This window comes from Myotis lucifugus, unplaced genomic scaffold, assembly GCF_000147115.1.
Source record: "Myotis lucifugus unplaced genomic scaffold, Myoluc2.0 scaffold_85, whole genome shotgun sequence".
NCBI lineage: Eukaryota > Metazoa > Chordata > Mammalia > Chiroptera > Vespertilionidae > Myotis > Myotis lucifugus.
The window spans coordinates 2,745,284-2,766,778 of NW_005871133.1; the positions used below are offsets into that span (position 1 = coordinate 2,745,284).

The window sequence follows — 21,495 nt, forward strand, 5'->3', positions numbered from 1 at the left end:
GGGAGAGAGCTTACAATGGTGGGGCCAGAGAGGGCTACAGGCGTAGGGGACCAAGTATGCTTAGGAGTTAGTACTTTATCCTCAGGCACAAAGGGTGAAAGACCAGAATTCCTCCCCTGGCCCAGGCCAAACTTGGGCACAGGAGTTCAAAGGCGACCTAGATATGACAGCAAAGGCTGGCTGCTAGAGGATGGAACCTATTAGCCTGCCTGTGATAAGGAAGAAGAGGAGACGAGTGGAGTAGATGTCAAGAGGCACCCATGAAGCTCTGGAGTGGAAGACAGTAGCTGAAGTACAACTTAGGGGAAATTAGAACTCAGAGAGTTTGCTTCAGATCCTTCCCTTTTAGGAGCGTCTTAGGTGGTAAAAGAATGTTTCTCTTGGGATAAGAATGTCTAATACAGAGATATGAAATGGTGAGGTCTTCCAGATTCTTCTTCCAGGGGTGTGTGTGTGTGTGTGTGTGTGTGTGTGTGTGTGTGTGTGTTGGAAGGGAAAAGGAATTTTATATGCATATGCCACCATTTCTATATTGATAAGGAATACTGAGTTAAAATTCTTATCAAGCTAAAAAAGTTTAACAACTCTATTGAACTAAGACTATTTCATAACCAGCTCTTACTCTGTATAGCAGCACTTTGCCTTTCTACCATGGATGTTGAGTGGCTTGATTTAGTATTAGCAATGGTTCCAAATTCCCTTGCAGTGAGACCTCTTATTGCTGTGTAACTCTGTTGCCTTTAGCCTGTAGTGGTCACTTTCCCTGAGGCTGAAGGAAACTCATGCTGGCTTTTATTTTTAGTCTCAAATTCTTTAACCCCCCTCCTTCTCTAATTCATCAGCTTCTGTGGTCATGAACTGAGCCTCCACGTGCTCTAAGCAATGAGCAATGACTGGACTTTTGTGAGACACCATCACAAGAAAGGGCATCAAGATCATAGCTATGTTCTGCTCCGTTTCAGGCCCTTCTGGATCCAGCTGTGTGACAGCTGCACTAGGCAACACCTGGAGCCACAGTGTGAACACACGGCTGATTTTCCAAAGCCTTGGTTCAGAGAGAAGACAGGTGAGTGCTTTGACATTGTTCTGTGATTGTCAAGGTCATGTTGTCTGTCCTGGCCCGACACAGGGCCTAGGGAAAAACAAAACAAAAAGCATCCCTGCCTGCCCCAACAGCAGTAAAATGAAGTGGGAGACAAGTCACTTACAGGAAAAGAACTGTAAGTATATACCCAAGAGAGTTCACATGGTGGCCAATAGCTTGTAAGTGACCTGATGGTAGCCAATAGCTTGTAAGTGACCAAGGTACACACCTCTAGGGATCTCAGGTTCTCCATCTGTAAAGGGTGAATGATCAACCCTATTGGTCGAGCACTAGGTCATTCATGTACAAATTAAAAAGTGATGGTGCTTTTTCTTGAGATGAATGTGCTTTGAAAACCTCAGGCCAGACAGACCTTTCCAAGAGAATAACTGTTCCCCAGGTCCTGGGTACTTTTGCATCAACTCATGGCCAGTAGTTTAAAGGATTGGGTGATGCTAGAGAGACCTCTGAAAGGATGCTGCCTCTAAGAGCTCCCTGTTGATGGCTTCTGTGCTGGCCTCAAATGAGAATTTCCCCCTCTCACCCAGAAGGTTTCATTTCTACCCCTTCTTCATCTTCCCTCCACCCCCTAAGAAAGGATCACCACTGTCTGACCTTTTGGAAAGATGCCTCCTAATTAGGACATTTCTTCTTCCTGATGGCTAACTTCAGCTTCATCCTATGTGGACCAGGTTCCACCACGACCTCCTCTGCACACAGGAGGAGAAGGAAGCCAGGGTGATTATTCTGATGTAATGGATGGGGCAGAATGCAGAACCCAGATTTGCCCATTTTGCTAAATATATAGCAAATCCAAGTCACTAATTAAAGAGGCATGAAATGTTACGCTCGCTGGTGGCCCTTTCCAGAGGGGGTGGTGGGGAGGGGGTGGTGGGAAGGGCGTGTAGCCCTTTACCTGCGTTAGGTGAACTGGCCCTTTTTCAGGGAGTCAGGAATCATCCAAAACAGACGGGAGCCCTTGCCTGTTCCAGACATAGCTCTCCGAGTGCTCTCGGTTACAGACCAGAGGACTCCTCTTGGTTCGCTCGGACTGTGTAAATAGCCTTCCAGCCGAGGACTGAGTCAGCTGTGTTCTGAGGCGATGGAGCTGCTTGTTTTCATTCCAGGGAACATTCTTGAGTTTTCAGGCCCTGGCGTGCTCGTTGCCTCCATGAGGCCTTTCCTCTGATAATTCAAGTTTCCTGGGTTCTGCATCCATTTCTTTTCTTTTCAGTAGAACGCATCCAAAAATGTTCCTGTAGAACCTAATGACCTTAGGTTTGTACCCCAGGTTATAAATGTTGTTCAGTAAACCCTGCTTGCAGCTCTCAGGCATGTCGCTAAGGAGTGTCAAGCTCTGCTCCCTGGACTCCTTGAGGAAGCAGGGTCCTGTGGGTCAATGTTGATTCGGTCATTTTCATGGATCCTTAACCCCACTCCTTGAAAACTTTTGTACTTTATCTCTGTTTTAGATGTTAGATGACACACACTGATTTTGTGATTCAGTCTATTATACATGGTATTGTGGGTTCCAGGCTCCCAGATTCTAGTTTTACTAATTCTAGTTAGTGTTTATTAGTAAATAAAGAAGTTAGAGCCACATTTTTTTTCATTTGCTTTATTAAATTAACCAGTCATCTCTATTTTGTTAGTGTCAACAGGAAGTAGCTAATAGAACAAATGCTATTATTTTGTGTCTCTTTGGTGACTGGAACATTTTGGTGGCTGTTGGATCTTGGCTCATAAGGTCAATTGTAGGCCACTGGTTAGGAGAAGAATGCAGATCAAAGTGTAGATAGATCAGTGACAGCCTACCAGCTCATATCCCATTAGAGGGGTCCGTGGTGTTATCTTAATCTATAAAGGACAGCTTGTTCTATCATTGCTAATCAATCAAGAGCAGAGTTAAATGCTTTTGAATCGTGTTTCAAACAATAATGAAAATTTAAAGTAAAATACGACCAGCATTAAAAATGGCCACCACAGGCCAAAGAACATATGCTTAATGAGTCTACAGAAATGTATGTGCCTTCAGGGACCAGTTGTTCTGTTTGTGGCCTGATGAGTAGGATAAATTTTAATATAGAAAACTCGCCTCGACCTGATGCCCTGATCTCAGCTCACCAGAGGGTGTGCTTAGTGATTCATCGAGCCTTTCCCGAGGTCCTACTTCATGACAAAGTAGAGGAGCCAGGTGAAGACCCACCTTTTCTGGGATATGTGCTTTTAAGGTGATTGCTCCAAATAATACCTTTTATAACACCACTTAGTAGGAGGACATGCCTAGATCATTCCATAGACAGATCTGAACACCAGCTCCTATGGCAGTGATGGCGAACCTATGACACGCCTCTGACACGCGAACTCAGAGGTGACACACGAACTCATTTTTTTGGTTGATTTTTCTTTGTTAAATGGCATTTAAATATATAAAGTAAATATCAAAAATATAAATCTTTGTTTTACTATGGTTGCAAATATCAAAAAATTTCTATATGTGACACGGCACCAGAGTTAAGTTAGGGTTTTTCAAAATGCTGACGTGCCGAGCTCAAAAGATTCGCCATCACTGTCCTATGGGGAGTTACAGGTAGAGCTTTTGTTTTTTATTCTTTTTTTTTTCTTTCTTTCTCTGAATGCGCAAGCAGAGGCCACACGCCACGGGGTCAAGGTTACGGAATGAAGGTTATGTTTTATCCCGTTTCTATGACGTTGAGCTCTGCATCAGGGCTCGAATGTGAGGCTTAGTCTGAGCTCAGCGGCTGGAAGGGGTCAGGCCAAGCTGAGCAAACTGGCGAGCTGATGAGCCCAAGTTGGATTGTATAGTCCGACCGACAGAGTCCTCCCCGGCTGATTATTTTCTTTACACCCTGGAAACGTAGAATTATACAACCATGGAAGAAATCTCCTTATCAGGGCACAAGCCAAGTTAATTCTCTTGTTTATTCTGCTGCAGTGTTTGTAAAAACGCTCTTGTGAAGCTGGGAAGCATTTTCTTTTGGACTAATTTAGCCTTTTTTCCATTTGACTTTTATTTACTCTTTTCCTCCTTGGCTTCAAACCTGCCCCACCCTTTTTGCAACATTTTTATTCTTACTAAAGACATGTCCTTAGAGTTGAATTAAAATGGCCACTGCTGGGGGTTTTGTGCTTGCGTTTTAGTGGATTTGGTTTTGTTACATAAATAAAAGTATGATTTTGTTCACCACGTGCATGGCAGGGGGATGCAAAGAAGTAGCAGACAGTTTCTGCCTTCAAGTTTCTTCTATTCTAGTCCGAGAGATGACTGAGGTATATAATACACACGCATGCCCACATACACACTCATGAATTATCGAAATGAAATGCAGAAGTTAAAGCACAAACTATCTAATACGTGGTTAGCACTGTTCTGAGTCCCGGGAAGGTAAACTCATCAGAGCAAGTTAGTCTTATCAAAAGAAGGTGGGACTTGAGTATCACTTTAAATCTGTGTTTCTGGACCCTGGGTGACTGTAGACCCCTCCCAGGAGTATTTACAAAATACCAGCACCAGGGCCCCACCCTGACCAATGCAGTCAGCATTCCTGCTGGTGGGGCCAGGCCTCCATGTGCGTTTTATTTGTAAAGCTCCCCCAGGTGATTTGATGGTCTAGCCCAGGTTGGAAACCTGATGTAGATCAAATCGGGTTACTAGGGAAGGAAAGGGAAGATGTTGGGGTGAGGGTGGAGCAAAAGGAGAAAGACAGGAGGTCAAGTCATAGGTTCCGAAGACTTGGGTTGGTTTTTGCCTGAAAACATGAGCATAGGATGTGTGTACCCATTTATTTGACAAACCTTTATTTAATCACCTCTTCTCTGCTAGTTACTGTGTAAGATGCTTGTAAGAGATTCAAAGTATAAGTAAGTTGATGCCCTGTAGTTGTTCACAATCAACCTGGGGAAATAGATAAACATGTAAACAGTAGGTGCTGTATGCGTGCATCTTGAGCCAAGTGAGCCTTAGAGGAGAGAGAGGCCCTAGCACAACGGGAGGTCCTGTGCTGATGAATGGGGCAGCAGCATCCACACGGGATTGGCTGAGGCCCACCTTGGGAAGTTCTCAGGGTAACCAGGCACCTTGTATTGAGGGGCTAGAAAAGCTAGAGTGAGGGTGGTTATACTTGAAAGAAGGATGAAAACCTTGATGAAATATTCATACTATTCCTCATCAAATCCGCATGCAGTCTGCTCCTACAAACCACATATGGGATTATATAAAATTTTAAGTGCCCGAGGAGTACTGAAGTAAATTAATCCCAACTAAGCTTCACACTCCCTTGATGAAATAAATATTATGACTCTCTTATTTCAACAAATTGGAAAGAGGTGACTTTTTCATCCAGAAGGTTTATTTAAATGGGCTTTAGAACAATATTTTCATCTTCCATGTAGAAGGCACCCTGATGTTCCAGACCACGGAGGGAAGAGACTTCTAGTAAGAGACACACATTGTTGACAAGACCAATAACATCACTCCACTCCCGGTCCTTACTTCAATCCTTGGGCTTTTCTCACAGTCCCAGGTTGTTTTGCGTCTTGGAAGTGTTCAGCGTTTCTGTTCTGGTGACATCACTCTTTCTTCTTTCGGTGCCCATTTTGTATTTTGAAAGACAAACACCATCACTCTGAGGACCCCCAGCACCCCAGCCCTAATCAGGCCCTCTTCCCTCAGTCTAACCCTCAGTTGCACCTCAAAATTTGTCTCTGTTTTTGCCTTGTGAGACCTGAAGGATGAGCCCCTTGAGGACTGTGACGGAATCTTTCCTGTGTCCCCTCAGAGGCAAGATCAATGCTTGACACTTACACATTCAATACATTTATTTAGAAAGAGAGAAAGAAGGGAGAAACTCCTTGTAGCTGTGTGTGAACCCAGTCTTGGGGAAGAACACGCTGCTTATTTAGAATCACTCTTCTCCATAGCAACTGAGTTTTCCAACTTAATAGTTCTCCCAAAGTATTAGTAATGTCCATTTTTAAAGTCAGCCTCAAACTCGACAACTACAAGCAGATACTTATTTAGAAACACTGTAAGAATACAGGAACCCTTTTTTGTAGAACCAGCCTGCTGGGGGCTATGGGAGAATGGGAACCAGGCTTCCCTTGAAATCCTGGTTGGATTCCTTTGTGTAAGCAAGCGAACCCTAAACACAGTTGCCCTCGTTCAAAGATGAGCCCTTCTCCCTTTGTAAAATGGTCCCAGATCACCATGCTTGTTCTCTTTTTTTTCTACCCCAGCTCATCTGTGTTTTTAGGCAAGGAGACCTGCGTGTGTGTGTGTGTGTGTGTGTGTGTGTGTGTGTTTGAGTGTTTGGATCCAGCCAGAAGAGAAGTTTGGCTGTGCTGCAGGCCTGGGAGAAATTATTTTTTAAGCATAAATATCTGCAGAAATAGCAGAGGGAACAGAGAATCCTAGCCAAGTCCATTGCCTTGGGTATAAATGTTTACTCCCTTTTCAGAGCTGCTCGAGTGTGAAATCTAACCCCCTGCTCACATCCTTCCATCAGACGAGCTCCAACAGGTATTGAGCAGATTGGGAAAATGTGTAAAAGGGGAACCCAGAAGGGTGACTCTTCAAAAGATTCTTTTTTTCGGGTCACCAGTCACATGGATTAAAATCTGAGGAAATATTACCTGCAAGTATGCAGGAACAGCACACGAGTACGTGAGCTGGGACTCACACAGTATAAAGACTGGCTCGGCTCCAGCTGAGAAAGATCCATGCATACACCCACGGGCAAACTTCCCGTTGCTATCTCCACATTGGAGAGAAGAACATCAATATCTTCCCGCCACCTACACAAACAAACAAACAAACAAACTCCATGGGACTCCCTTTGAAAAATGTCAGTGTGTGTGCTTAAAAAAAAATCACTATTTTGGAATGGGCTCAAGTAGAAAAAACTTTCCCTTGAAGAGGTGCCATTGGAAATAACCAGTTAAAAATGCATCCTACAGTTGCTCCTGTGGTTCTGGGTTCTGACCAGGGTCTCCCTCTCAGATGCTTTGGCTGTGACAGACCATGCATCTCTGCTGAGGGTGAAAGTCTGTTTTTCCTAAGAGATTTTGAGCCACATGGGGGCAATGAGAGTTCAAATTGAAATCAAAACAAAACAAGGGTAGGGGAACCACCATAGGGTTTAGATACCATTTTTCATCAAGTAGAGTTGTATCTGTGACTAAAGAATACTACTGTAGCCTGGCTGGCATGGCTCAGTGGTTGAATGTTTACCTATAAACCAGGAAATCACGTTTCGATTCCATGGTCAGGGCACATGCCTGGGTTGTGGGTTCAATCTCTGATGTGGGCCATGCAGGAGGCAGCCAATCAATGATTCTCTCTCATCATTGATGTTTCTATCTCTCTCTTCCTCTCTGAAATCAATATATATTTAAAAAGAATGCTACTGTAAATTCAATGCATTTGTTTTCATGGGAGACAATACGTGTCCTTAGTTCTCTCTTTGAGGTTCATGAGCTCTGACCATCAAGACCTGAACGCCTAGTTCACTCTCAGAATATTTAGGTGACTTCCCCTTTAATGAGCCACTCATTTCACCAGTATTTTATCTCCTCTGTCATTCTCCGCCAGCTCTGACTAGTTTTATTTGTACACACTGTCTGGTACCGAATCTTATGCAGTGACCCCTCCAGCTCTAACTTGCTAAGTAAACCAGGGCAAATATGTGGATGAGAGATTTCTAGAGAAATCTCAGCTGCTGCAGGAAGTAGAAGAGACACAGGGCTTTGGAACCAAACTGAAGCCCTCATTGTCGCGCTAGGGAAGAGAAGTGCTTTTAGTTGGAAAACAGCATAGGAAACAGCTACAAGATCTCTTGGACAGGCAGTGACCGGAGAGTCAAGGACGTTGAGATTTATTTGGCTCCTTTGAGAGTGAAGGTTGGACAGGATGTTGTATTTTAGCCTTGGTTGGTTAGCTGTGAGTGCGAAGAAAATGGGTCAACATCTTTGGTTTGAAAAAACAAAGGGGAGAAAGGATTTAGGATCTCCATAAACTAGGAACTGATTTACAACCGAAGCAGCACTCTCACTAGAAAGAACTCTCTAGAGATCATCTTGTGCAGTGATTCTCAGCTGCCACAAGCTTAAAAATCACAGGTGTTTGTTAACAGTGAAGGTTCCCAGGCCCCGGTTCTCACAGGGGTGGTCCTCAAACCCACCCTCTGTGCTGGCCCCTCGTTTTAGATGGGGGTAAGTAATGGAGGTGAAGTGACTTACTCAGGGTCACACGACTAGTAAGTAATAGAAGTGGAACTGGAATTCAATTCTCCTAACTCCTAATCTGTTGCTATTTTCACTGGACTGTGCTGACTTTTAGTAGGTAAACTGGACAAAAAAGTCCCCAAGCTCAATCAAATTACCGGGTTTGTGGGAAATGTGGTATTTATATCCCCAGTGACTTCCAGTGGTTCCCAAAAGGGTTCTACAGAACTCTGCAGCAAAATATTTTTAAAAGGCACCTTCCCACCCCACATTGAATGAATTACCAGATAAAAGTCAGCATTTTAAATTCTTGGGTCCAGACATGTAAATAAGTAAGTTTTTCCAAGTTGAACTTCACAGGGAGCGTAGACTTCCCAGCCAGATGACGTTCCTTATAGACAACATCCTGCCAGCAGGGCTGACTTCCCTTCCCCTCTCCTGCAAACAGTCATTTGTGCCCATGGAGGGTCACCCTTGAATCTTCGGCTTCCTGTCACCTATCCTCATAGGATAAAGGTGTGCGGTGGTTTGGAAAACTGGAGTGTCCTGATCTTTTATTTGTCTGGTCTTCTCAGCGTGGAAGAGGCTTTGTGGCCATCATATTTTTGAGTCTTTGGGTCAGAATGGGGACATAGAGGACAGGAGGCGGGAGGCAGCCTGTACGGGGACCCATTTCCAGCCATCTCAGGTCCCGTCTTCGGTAGTGAAGAGCATCATTGCTCTGTTCTCGTGCTCCGGGTGATGCTAATTTAAGCCCTCTTTATTCTCTAGGGATGGCGGGGAGTTCATTTTTTATTGAGTGCCTGGGGCTGCAGACCTCATGTTCCAGCCTTTCATATCCATTATTTCCATGAATCCCGACAACAGCCCTTCAGCATGAATCTTATCTCTCTTTCTACACATAGAGATCCTGGGCTGGGAGGATAAGTAACTTGTATTCAGTAGTGGTGTCAAGATTTGAAACCAAGTTTGTGTAACTCCAGAACCTATGTTCTTTTTGTTGCATCAAGTTCTGTTAGATGTAGGCTTTTTAAAAAAGAAAATATAGGAATAAAATGAGGTACTGGAACATGGAGCCTTGACGAAGTGATGATTCTTGGACTGGCAATGAATGGTTCTTGCTAACTTTCTCTCTGACTTTTTCCCAAGGATGGCTAGCTCTACGATGCCATTTAGCATACCTCCAACGCATACTGGGTTACATATGAGAGCAGTGCCTTCCTCTCTGAGACAGGGACATTAGGAAGGAGATGATGAGCCATTTCTTGCTTTTTCTTTTGCTCTTTCCATCATTTGCCTTAGAAATACATCTGACATGTGACCATGATTCAGAAATGCTCTTTGCCCTGTGTGTGTATGTGTGATTTGAAAAGCATAGCTTGTCACACATGTGGCCAAAGTAGACCCAGCTTGGAGATTTCAGAGCTGGTTGCTGTTGCTGGGGAGTTGGCTTGCCCGAGGTGGTGCATTGCCTAGGCCTGTGGTCGCTGCTTTGTTTCAGGAGTCCGCTGTGGCCGTGAGGGTCACAGCACGGTACAGTGGGGTGTGCATGTCAGCCAGATTGGGTGGTGGGTGTGGTGGGGCTTCAGGCCCTTCCATAATCCTAATGGCTTATGAAATTAGGTGTTGGGGGATGGGAAACAGCCAAAGGATTAACGTGGTGGAGGTGTGAGGGGAAACCCAGCAAATATATCTCCAGCATTTGATTTGAATTTATGTAAGTCTGATTATGTTACCATAGCATTTGAAGATTTGCTCAACACTATCCAATGCATGAGTGAGGGCGTGTCAGCTGCAGTACCAGTCGCTGAGCTCTCCTGGTTTCTGCTGCTCTACATAACTTGGAGTTTTCAGTTGCCGTAGAGTTTACACTCACTCCTTCCTTACATTGTCACCCTCTCTCCACAGGCAATAACCTTGCCTAGATTTTTAAATCAGCCAATGGCTCCTGGCAGTTGCCTTAGAGTTCAAATGCTAGAAGCAGAGATTTTTCCACAGAGGGTCCCTTTCTGAAAGTTTTCCTTCTGGGCTTGGCGGAGCTTAAGAGTTCTGGCATCTAGGACAAAGAGCATGTGTGCTTGCGCCTTGGACCCTGGTTTTATTGTTACCAAAGGGCCTATGACTGTGGGAACACCTTTGGAGAGCCAAGCTCCAGTGGCCATGCCCATGGCCTCCCTCTGAAGTCTTGACTCAGAATTGGCAAGGAGAGATTGAGCTGGGATGTTGATCCATGATTCAAAGTCACAGAATTATCTGGGTGTCAAGCCTCCAGAATGAGGTGCATCATTATAAACCTTAAAAAGGTGGCACTGAGGCACCGGGTAGAGCTGGGAGGGATTGAGCACGAATCGCCCAAAGACCCCACAGCCCCGGCTTTCTGAGTGCTTTGCTCTGTCTACCCAGCCATTTATTGAGAGTTTCCTTTATGCCAAGTGGCTTTATGGGTATTTTCTTGTTCAAATTTCACAACTACCCTGTGAGATAGGTATTACTAAGTATACTTTAAAGATGAGTACATTGGGCTTTATAGAGCTTTTAAAAATTGCTCTAAATCGCATGGCTTCTAAGGGTCCCCCCCCATACACATCTATATACCCCTCCCCCCCCCCAGTCCCTGGGTTTTTAACCATTTTCCCATACTGGTCCCATGTTAATGTAAGAGTGTTCATGCACGCTGCTTGGAAAACTTCTCCATTCCACCACTGGTGCAGCCACCTTCAGTGACTATACCAGGTGGAATGATCCCTTCAAAGAGTGGAATGAGTCGTTGCTTTGAGAGAGCTTTCTCTATCTGTGGGAAATAAAAATTAGTTATTTCCTGTAACAGTGTGGCTCTGCATGGCAACAAAACATTCTTGCGGAAGAATGAGCTCCACGGGACATGATCCTCTGAACCTTGCCATTCAGTCGGCATATCTGGGCCCTTCCTCTCTCAACTTCCAAGTTCTGGCCTTTCCAGCCAGCGTCTTTGCCGTCTTTTCCATGTCTGGGCTCGCCTTTAGTGTTCTGCTATTTGCTGTCAAAACAAAAACAAAGAAATGAAAGAAGGAAGGAAGGAAGAAATTAAGAAAGAGGAAGGAAGGAAAGAAGAGAGAAAAGGAGGGAGGGGGAGAAAGAAAGAATCTCTGTGGAGTCGGGCCCACAGTGAGGACAGGCCTGTGCCCACCGCCATGGCCACAGTGAAAGCCTGCAGGGCCAGGGGGTGCAGTGGTGCACCCAGTAGGACATCCCTTCCCTCATAGATGACACAAGATGACATATAAGTAGTGACATCTCTCCCTTTACTCTTTCCTTGCAGTCACTTTCCTCATATTATGATCAATTTTATGGTTTACCTTTAAAACCTTTCGGAATTGTCTGTTCTCTGAAAGTATGATCCGAACCCTGACGAAGAACCTGCCAGGCCAGTGACCTGGGAGGGCTCTAGCAGTCCCGCGTTCTCTCCTTAAAAGCACAGCTTCAGTAGACCCCGTGCAGCCCCTAGCCCTCACCAGCCGTGCTTACACCAAGCCGTTCTCTTATTTGTAGCTATTTATACAGTATTCTCTCCAGATATCCTCCTCTGTACTGACTGCCCGGAATGTGCGGCTCCTCTTATGACGGATCTCCATTTCCTGCCTCTGACTCCATCTGGCACCAGCCTTGCCTTTTATCCCCTCTCCCCCTTTTCTCATTTACTCTTGCTCCAAGATCCCTGTGACTGGCTCCGAGAAGAGTATGTCAACAGTTGATCCCATTGACGCGAGTAGGCGAGTTCCCAGGAACCAGCCTATAACCTCAGTTTAAATTAAACAGCAGGCATTTCTACCCAAAGCTTCATTCGTCTCTGGGACCCCTGTGCATAGGGGGTCTCGTTACATGTTTTGCTTGTCCAAAGGCCAAGTAGTTTCAAAGAAAACCCACTGAGACAAGTTGGCTGAGTGACTACCATCGCATCTGTGAAGTCTTGGCCACTTTTTTCATCTCCTAAAAATCTAATATTTTTCCTCAATTAAGAAACGGTGTACATTACAGCTTAAAATCTTTAGCAATAAATCTTCCAGAGACTGTAATTGTAATAATAGTCCTTTGTGTGTGCTCTAACCATAGGCAAGGATCCTCTTATAACTCTTCTATTTTTATCTAGACTAGACCATTAAGTATTCTTTGTGTTGGACACTCCCTTTTCATTCCACCCTTCCCTCCCTTTCTCCTCTTTCTCTGCTTTCAGATCTTTTCTGGGTAGATATGTGAGCCAAATGCTGGGAATATTCAGTCCAATACAGCCCAGTGTCCTGCCCTGAAAACCCATACCAGCAGAGGGAGAACACCCGGTAGAGCAGAGGTTCTCAACCTGTGGGTCGCGACCCCTTTGGGGGTCGAATGGCCCTTTCACAGGGGTCGCCTAAGACCATCGGAAAACACATATATAATTACATATTGTTTTTGTGATTAATCACTATGCTTTAATTATGTTCAATTTGTAACAATGAAATTGGGGGTCACCACAACATGAGGAACTGTATTAAAGGGTCGCGGCATTAGGAAGGTTGAGAACCACTGCAGTAGAGGAAACAGACATGTAAATACAAACAGGAAGGTACTGAGGGATTGCGACAGAGGAGTGTGGGCATCAATGTTGGAGGGTCAGAACTCTCAGAAGAGAAGGCACATCAGGGAAGGATTCAGAGGAGGTAAGACTTGAAGGGTGTGCCGGTATTTGCCAGGTAGGTGGGGAAGGAGGCTGAGGAAACGATATGAATAATGGCTTCAAGGTGGGAACTGCAAAGCCTCTTTCTTTAGTGCTCGGGAAAGGGTATGTGCGTGTCTGGACAGTGGTGGGCGAGGAAAATGGGACCTGTATATAAAGATAAAGCAGAAAAGGAAAGATAGGGCCAATCAGACTCGATTCTAAAGGCTCTCGGATTTCCACTGTGAGACTCAGCGGAGCTGTGACATCAGAATTGTACTTCTCAGGCCTCTCTTAGGCAGGAGTGTTCCATGCTGGTTTGGAGGGGTTTGAAATAGGATGCAGAAAAGTGAGGGCCTGAACCGAAGCAGTGGCCACTGACGTAGAGAAGAAGGAAGAGGTACGAGATGGTGAGGAAGCAGGATCCACGGCATTTATGTACAGAGAGAGAGGACCTTCAAGGAGGTTGGAAGGAGCCGTCGTTTCGATGTGAAGGCAGATGAGGTTATCACTCACCAAATGGGCTAGTACAGGAGGGCGAGCAGGCCTGGGCGGGAGACAAGAGCTGGCTCTGCTCAGGACACGCATAGTTCCCTGATTAGGTGGCAGTGTGGCTGTTTCCACTCTTCCACCAGCCCTCAATGACTGCCATTAAGGATTAGCTTGGCGATCAAAAGGGATTGCTTATATTGTGCAGGATTTTGAATCAAAATCACTACCCCCGCCGCACACCCCCATTGCTCTAGCCAATCATTCCCTATTCTCCACCTTCAGTGCTTTTTCCATCTGGTAGAACCCTGGCTTCTATAAAGAGACAATGGTCACCCTGGCCAGTGTGGCTCAGTTGGTTGGAGCCTCATCCCGTATACAAAAAGGTTGCTGGTTCGATTCCTGGTCAGGACACACACCTAGGTTGCAGGTTCGATTCCCAGTTGGGGCATGTCTAGAAGGCAACCATTCAGTGTCTCTCTCACATCGATGTTTCTCTCTCTTTCTCTCCCCCTCTCTCTAAAACCAATAAGCGTATCCTCAGGTGAGGATTTAAAAAGAGAGAAAGAGCAATGTTCATCAGAATGTGTGAAAAATAAAGTTTGGAATCACCTGGTGAGAAAGTGAAAGATGCAAACTAGATTTGCAAAAGAGCTCTGGGAGGAGAGGGCCCTGTGCGTAGCTGTGTCTCCCTCCTCAGTGAATGCTGGCAAACGGGAAGTCCAGGGGTGTGGAGTCAGTAGCCTATTTGGAGAACCAGCAGTTTGGGCTTCGATGTTTTCTAAAAGATTTCCATCTACAAACTGGGAATCAGGAATCTCTGCCTTAGCGGGCCATGCCAGTCAGATGCTTCTTTGCTCTTAGATGCACTCCCGGCTTTTCCCCTGCTCTGCTTGGTATCACCAGGAACTGGCCCAGCCATCTGCACTCCTCCGGCTCCCTTTCCATTCACCCTGCTTGGTTTAGGGCCCTGGAGAGAGGGTGAAGGGCAGAAGTATGGGAGAAGCCATGCGTTTCGGCCTCCCTCTCTCTGCTTCCTTTGGGGTTCTCAGGCAGTTACATCGGTTCCTCCTTCACGATCCCTTTGTGGTTCCAGCTGCACTGAGAGCTGGAGCTGGTCATCCCTCCTCGGGGGTCCAGGGACAGCACCTCTTCCATGGTTCCTCCAGCTCTAGGGATGGGGTGGCTTTGGACTGTTACTAATCTTTGCTTTGCCTCACTGTCCTCTATTTTCCTTTCAACTCTTCCAACACGTTTGTAACTAGTTCTCAACATTAAATTCCCCCTCAAACTGCCCGGGGTGAGTCCTGTTTTTCTGGTGGGCCTTGACTGACAGGGTCTACACCAGTTCTCTGGTTGGCACATGGTTAATAGCACCCCACATGTCCTCCACCGGTGCTGTTCCCCACAGGGCTCTTCTGTCTGCCATGGTTCTCCAGCCTTGAGTGTAGGGTTCCGGGGCCGGGCCGTCCTGGAGGGCAAGCATTTTGTGCTGTGCTTCCTGAATGGCATGAGAAAAGGAGCTCTTCTGGCCCAGTCTCCTTCCTGTGGGATTTTCCAAAACTTTCCAAATGTATCTAAGCTCAGGAAACATTTTAATGGCTGGAAATAATGCCCTGTGGGGGGTAGGGGTTTAAAACCAAAAGATCCTCCTCTAAGCGAAATGTGTTGCAATACACGGATCCAGACCCTGCCCCTCCCTGTTGGGAGCATGGCAGGCTCCCGGTCTGTGTTGGGTTTCCGCGGAAGAGGAGTTGGCATTCTCTGACGCACCGACGACCCAGAGCGGAGCAGCAGCTCCAAAGGCCAGACTTCTCTCCAGGAGGGAAGGATGCTTAAGTGGTTGGCTGTGTATTTGGACTCTAATTCAGATTCCACCTCAGATTCTATGGGAGGCTTCTATACTCCCCTTCTTTGGCCAATCGTTGTGGTTGTAAGATTGACCTAAATCATAATAAATATTTTCTAAGGCCATTGTTACTGACTTAGTGAATCAGAGCATTCCGCGATTCTGATGAGGATAAGCATCATCCAACTGGGGAATTCAATTTCTGATTTCTTCAAACAGGCCAGGGCTTTCACGTTGCCATGTTGCCTATATTTCATAGCAACTTTCAGAAGGGACTCTGTTGGAGGATGAAGGATAGTGATGTCCAAGAAAAGCAGAAGTGGAGGAGCTGTACTTGTGTACCTTCTTAGGCCCTTTAGTATTGGACCAAGAAGTAGGAAGTAATCACAACATTGCTAAGAGACTCTTACATGCTCCATCACTACAGGGACCGGATGAAACGCCACCATTTGTAGAATGACTCTGAGCCCAATCCCATATTGATTTACTTGGGCTCTGTCTAGGAGGTTCCCACATTCTTTAACACAGTAGCCACTAACTAGGATACTCCTGTGGTTATTTGATGACGCACAGAACATTATAGACCTTGGGGTCAGGTATATGTTTTCTATTAGGAGAGTAGGATTTTAATGAAAAGGAAGCAGGTGGTGTGCACCCATGTGAATACAGCTTCTGGTGTCTCTGAAATGTCCAGCATTACATGGCATTGTTACTTCTCCCTTCTAACCAATTTTTTTCCTGCAAGGGGGCTGATGGGATGAATCATAGCCCCAGAAATAATGTGGGAGGAGTTTTCCATTTGGAAATGGATGTATGTGTTTTTATTCTTTCAGGGGTTAAAATTGATTCATAGATTCTGGCATATAATATGCATACATAAGCTCATTGTCTTCACCTGGAGGGACCTAGAAAAAAGATTCCCCATTGTGAAAATGTAATGATACTTTAGAATTATGTTCTAGCTTAGTCTCTAATTAGACATGTGAACTTGGGCAAATGACTCTGAGTCATAGGTTCCTCTTCTATAAAATAGTTAATGATCTGGAAGAAGCAGCGCCATGCTATACCTCATTTACTCTTCTGTACAATAGGAGTATTCTTCGTTATTTATGCCACATTGCTTGTCTGTGCTAAGCCATAGGCTATGCCATAGCACAATGCTCAGTTATTTATTTGACTGATGACTTCCTATTGTGTTTCTTGATCCGTGGTCAGAGGAATACCTCTTGGAATCCACTTGCTGAGCTTGTTCAAATTCGGATTCCTGGGCCTTCCAGACTAACCCAGCAGCACTGGGATGGGTGTAGAAATCTGCCTTGTTACACATTCTCCAGATGATTGTTAGCTAGACTGAAGTCTGAGCTCCAGTGCCAACTGGCAGCACATGGTATACTCTGTGGTAGGAATTAGTTTAACTCTCCTTGCTCTTTGCATCCAGTCTGCAGGGTCTTAGCTCTGGGCCTACTGACTAGATGATTTGGTCACACCTTTTCATCTCTCTAGAACTGTTTTCTTATTTATAAAATGTGGGGGCTGGAGTATTTCTAAGGAATCATTAGGGTCTTAACAGTCTAGGAAAACAGTCACTAATGACTTTTAGAAGTTCCTGAACTGCCCTGGCTGGTGTGACTCAGTTGGTTGGAGCTTCATCCATACACCAAAAGGTTGGGGGTTCGGTTCCCAGTCAGGGCACATACCTAGGTTGTGGGTTCTATCAGGGTGCGTATGGAGGCAACCAATCAATGTTTCTCTCTCACTTCAATGTTTCTCTCTCTCCCTCCCTTTCTCTCTAAAACCAATTTTAAAAATCCTCAGATGAAGATTTTTAATAAATAAATAAATAAGAGTTACTGAACCTATCTTAACAAATCATGTTTCTTGAGTGCCTACTATGTGCTGGGCATTGTACAACTTTTACATTTGTCTCATTTGTTCTGTACAGTAACCTATGATGTCAATACCGTCATTATTCACACTTGACACATGGGAGCTGAGGCTTGGAAGAGTGAAGTAGCTTATCCAAGTCTCCTTAGTTAATAAGTGGAACTGCAGTGGAGTGGGATTAAACTGGGGTCATAAACACGAAAGAATTGCCTTGGTTGCTGTGCCCCCAACGCTTCCAAAAGCCCGGGGCTGGTCCAGTGCACCGCTCATTCACCCTGCGTTCCACTCTCCCAGAAAAGGAGCCTGGTTTTGGTTTCCTTAGATGTTTATTTGGCCTCTTGCTTAAGCATTTGCCTTTCCTACTCAATAACAGTGAAAGGACCAAAAAAAAAAAAAATCCCAGGGCTGGAAACATTTTGTTTCCTACAAAAAGATTATTTTGCAGCCAGCTCTGTGGTCGAAAGTATTTTTCCTGTGGTCTAGGGATGGGTTGGATCCCATCTCTTCTTGGCCAGTGTCTGAGAACCAAGCCTGTGGCTTCCCAGCAAGTCAGCACACAGATGCTATTTCTTAAACAAGTGGCTGGTGATGCTGAGTGTATGCACCGGTGGACGAGTAGGCCTGTTTGGGTGCAGAAGAATGTGTACATGTACCTCTGGCCTCTGCGGGGCAGAGAGAACCTGGGAGTGGTTTTCCACATGCTGTACATATCAACGTAGCTTTTAAGTTTTCATCACTCACCCGACAAGCAAACAAATTCAGATGCTGACAAATGAGAGGAGAGTGATATGTGAACCGTATGTGGATTTGCAAGTAATCAAAAAGCCAAGGGAATCTGAGATTTTGACCTGTCACATTTCTTTCCATTTTCAAATGTTCAAAACCAAGACATGGGGTTGGTTTTATTAGATGGCAGGGTGGTCTGATGGTGATGCAGAAAACGGGAATTCTGAGGTCTGCCTCCAGCCTGGCCACTTGCTGAGTTCAAGACGCTGACCTTTGCCCAGCTTTGCACAAGTCACTTCTTTTCACAGACTGCATTTTCCTGTCTAAAAGCACAAATTTGTTTAAAAAACAAACAGCTTTGTGCTTCAAATAATAAGAGCTCTTCTACTGAGAGATAAATTTGAGCATTCACACAGAATTCGCAGATAAGAATATTATTGGTGCAAGGTACCTTGTCTCATAATTTAGATGTTCCCAGTAAGACTTTGCAGTGTGTGGGAGAGCCTGGAACTTTCCAGCCTGGCTTCCTTTGCTCCGACCGAATTACCTGCCTAGAACTCCCTTCCCTTGAAGAAATCCTACTTTTCCTTCATGGTCTGACCTTGACGGTACCATTTCTTTATATTCTTCTCTACCACCATGCCAGGGTGGCTCTCTGGGTTCCCATTGCACGGGGTTTTAAGTGCAGTTACCTGCTGCCTCTTCCCTGCCACCTTAGCAGGTCAGCTCACTTAGAAGTCAGGGCTGGCTCACTCCTAAAAGTCCCAGCCCCGTGCACAGAGCAGGTGCCCGATATGTATTGTTGATGTAAATGAAATACACTTCTCCAAAGATGACAAGCTACTACTTGTAACTTCAGAATTTTTGTGTGTGTCCTTTATGTAGCTTTCCCCTTGGGGATGTTTTCAGAGTTCAAAGCATCACATTGTCCCAGGAAAAAAGTGGTAGTCACTGGATTTGAGGGGGCCATTTGAAGAAACATGCAAATCCCAGGCGTAGAAGGAGTTATGAATCCTTCTGTGTATACATTGTAGGGGGAATGATGTCCGAGAAGATTTGAAACACTATTGGCATAGAATTAAACCATCAAGAGTGCTGCATTCTAAAGGAGCAGGGATGGAGATAGAGGTGGACCCCATGCCCGGATTCAGCACCTCCCCTGACATGCAGAAAGTGGCCCATCCAAGTCAGCCAGTGGGGAAATGGCCATAGACAGATCAGAGTTCACCAGTGGGGAGAGCTGGCATTTGCTCCGTTTCATCCCACAGACAGTGGAGCTATTCTCACGGTCGGGTGGGGTTGGGGCAGTGGTGGTGATTTTAGTAAACCAGTTTTCCGATGACGGGGATGTTTCTGTTTTTATCCCTTCACAATGAGACAACAACCCAAATAACAGATCCCACAGTAGGTTGAAATGCCAAGGCTAAATGAACTGGTGGAACTTTGTGGCTTTGGCTCTTGGCTCACAGGCATATCCATGCATTGGGGCCATGGCTTGGCAGTAGACAAAGCGGCTGTGTGGGTCCTCGGGGAGGGCTCTGGCTCTGTGGCTTTCTTTGATATGCAATTGAACTTGGGCAAATTTTCCCCCTCGAGTCCCTGTTTATGAGGGCCAGAGGTAAGCAGAGACCCTCATTATGGAGCCCAAAGCCAACAGTAAACTAGAACTACAGGATGTCTTCCCACGTTCACACTCCGCTCACAGGCCCAAGAGCTGGCCCACACGGCTTACAACAAAGGGACAGCTCAGGGAAGAGACCGCTGAATTCTCTTCCCAGCTGTGCAGGCTCTAAATCTGTAACCATGGCCAGATTTCATAAACTTTCCTTCTCTCTAAAGGAAAAGATCTATTTGTCAAAGGACCAGTAAGATCATTAACTTACTGGTTTCCAGTGCAGTCATGTTTAACGACAATAGCAATCGCAGCCAACACTTATCAAGTGCTTAGCCGTTTACCATTATACCTGTAATTATCCATTCAATGGTCATGTCTTTGTAGGCAGGTTTCATTATCTCCATTTTACAGATAAGGGAACTAAGGCACACGGAGGTTAAGTAATTGTTAGCTGTTGTTCTTAACTATTACTCATTAAGTTTAAGGTATAACTCTGCAGGTATAACTTAAAATCGACTGACTTTCTGGAAGGCCAACCTCCTCAAACTATGTCCCTGGGCCACAGATAATAAAATGGTTGGAATTAGTATACTCAACATTCTTAATTGCTGACTCACTTTAAGGTATAACTAGACATTGGCCATTTTCAAGTTATATTATTCTTATGTTGGAAAACCTAGAACTTTTTCCAAGTCATGAACAGGTATATAGAAAGTGATCCATTTGGCAAATAAGCGGGATTGCCTGTCCTACTGAACTTGGACAGCAGAGGGAAAACAAATGTGGTGTTGGACTGAGATGAATTTAAGGAATTGCGCCGAAACCGGTTTGGCTCAGTGGATAGAGCGTCGGCTTGCGGACTGAAAGGTCCCAGGTTCGATTCCGGTCAAGGGCATGTACCTGGGTTGCAGGCACATCCCCAGTAGGAGATGTGCAGGAGGCAGCTGATCGATGTTCCTCTCTCATCGATGTTTCTAACTGTCTATCTCTCTCCCTTCCTCTCTGTAGAAAATCAATAAAATATATTTTTTAAAAAAAAAAAAAAAAAAAAAAAAAAAAAAAAAAAAAAAGAATTTAAGGAATTGGATTCTGTTCAAGTGCCAAGATCAAGCCAGTGGACTCCAGACGGCTGAAAAGTAAGACTGTACACTCCAGTGTGCATCTAAGTTATCCCCTTCATTCCTACTCCTTTATATGGGAAAGAGCCTGTGGTGTAGCCTTATGCTTTCCACAGCTTCCCGAGAACACGGATAACATAGCAGCTGCCATTTCTGTGGCAGGCACATGATAAGAGCCATTGTCTTTGTAGTATATTGCGAGGTGGGTTCTTACAGTAACACTGTGAAGGGTAGTGTCACCCTCATTTGACAGATGGGGGAATATGCTCAGAGGGGGTAAAAAGTGTTCTGGATCTAAAACAAGTAGTAAATGGTAGAAAAGGAGTCAAACTCAGGTATAACTGCGAAGTGACTTTCAGCCACTAGATTGTCTTGCTTCAGAAATGGCCTCGTAGACGTGGTATTGCTGCTTGTCCTTATCTCTTACCCCTTCTTCTATACCTAAGCCCTGACTTTCTAAAGAAACACCCCTCTTCAACTTTCAGCCTGTGTTACCTAGACAGGGCCGATTGTACCCAGGAGCTATTGGTCTGGCCAAGGTAAGAATCACATACCCTTTCTGTAGGGATTGGTTGGCGGTACTCAGTTAACACAAGCTGAGCCAATTAGAGGAAACGCAGGGCTTTGCTGGAGCAATTGGAGTTGCTGAGTTAGTGAAATGCATGCCTGGAACTCCTGGTGGTGTGTTTGCCCTGGTCCAGAGGGAACCCACCGGGGAATGACAGTGAAGTCAACCTAGAGAGAAACAGAACCAAGAGAGTGAGAGAGGATAGTCCAAGTTCTGAGGTCATCATTCAAGGCCCTTGGTCCAGTTACCAG

The 21,495-nt window shown here is 45.2% G+C and overlaps 1 protein-coding gene across 1 annotated transcript in view; it reads left to right on the plus strand.

Annotated features, from left to right (window-relative positions):
* The window catches only part of RAD51B (RAD51 paralog B), a 599,650-nt gene that overhangs the window by 459,583 nt on the left and 118,572 nt on the right, over positions 1–21,495 (plus strand). The window contains exon 9 of the mRNA XM_023755857.1: positions 963–1,066. Within this exon, the coding sequence (XP_023611625.1) occupies positions 963–1,066 (104 nt within the window). The remainder of the gene's footprint in view (positions 1–962; positions 1,067–21,495) is intronic.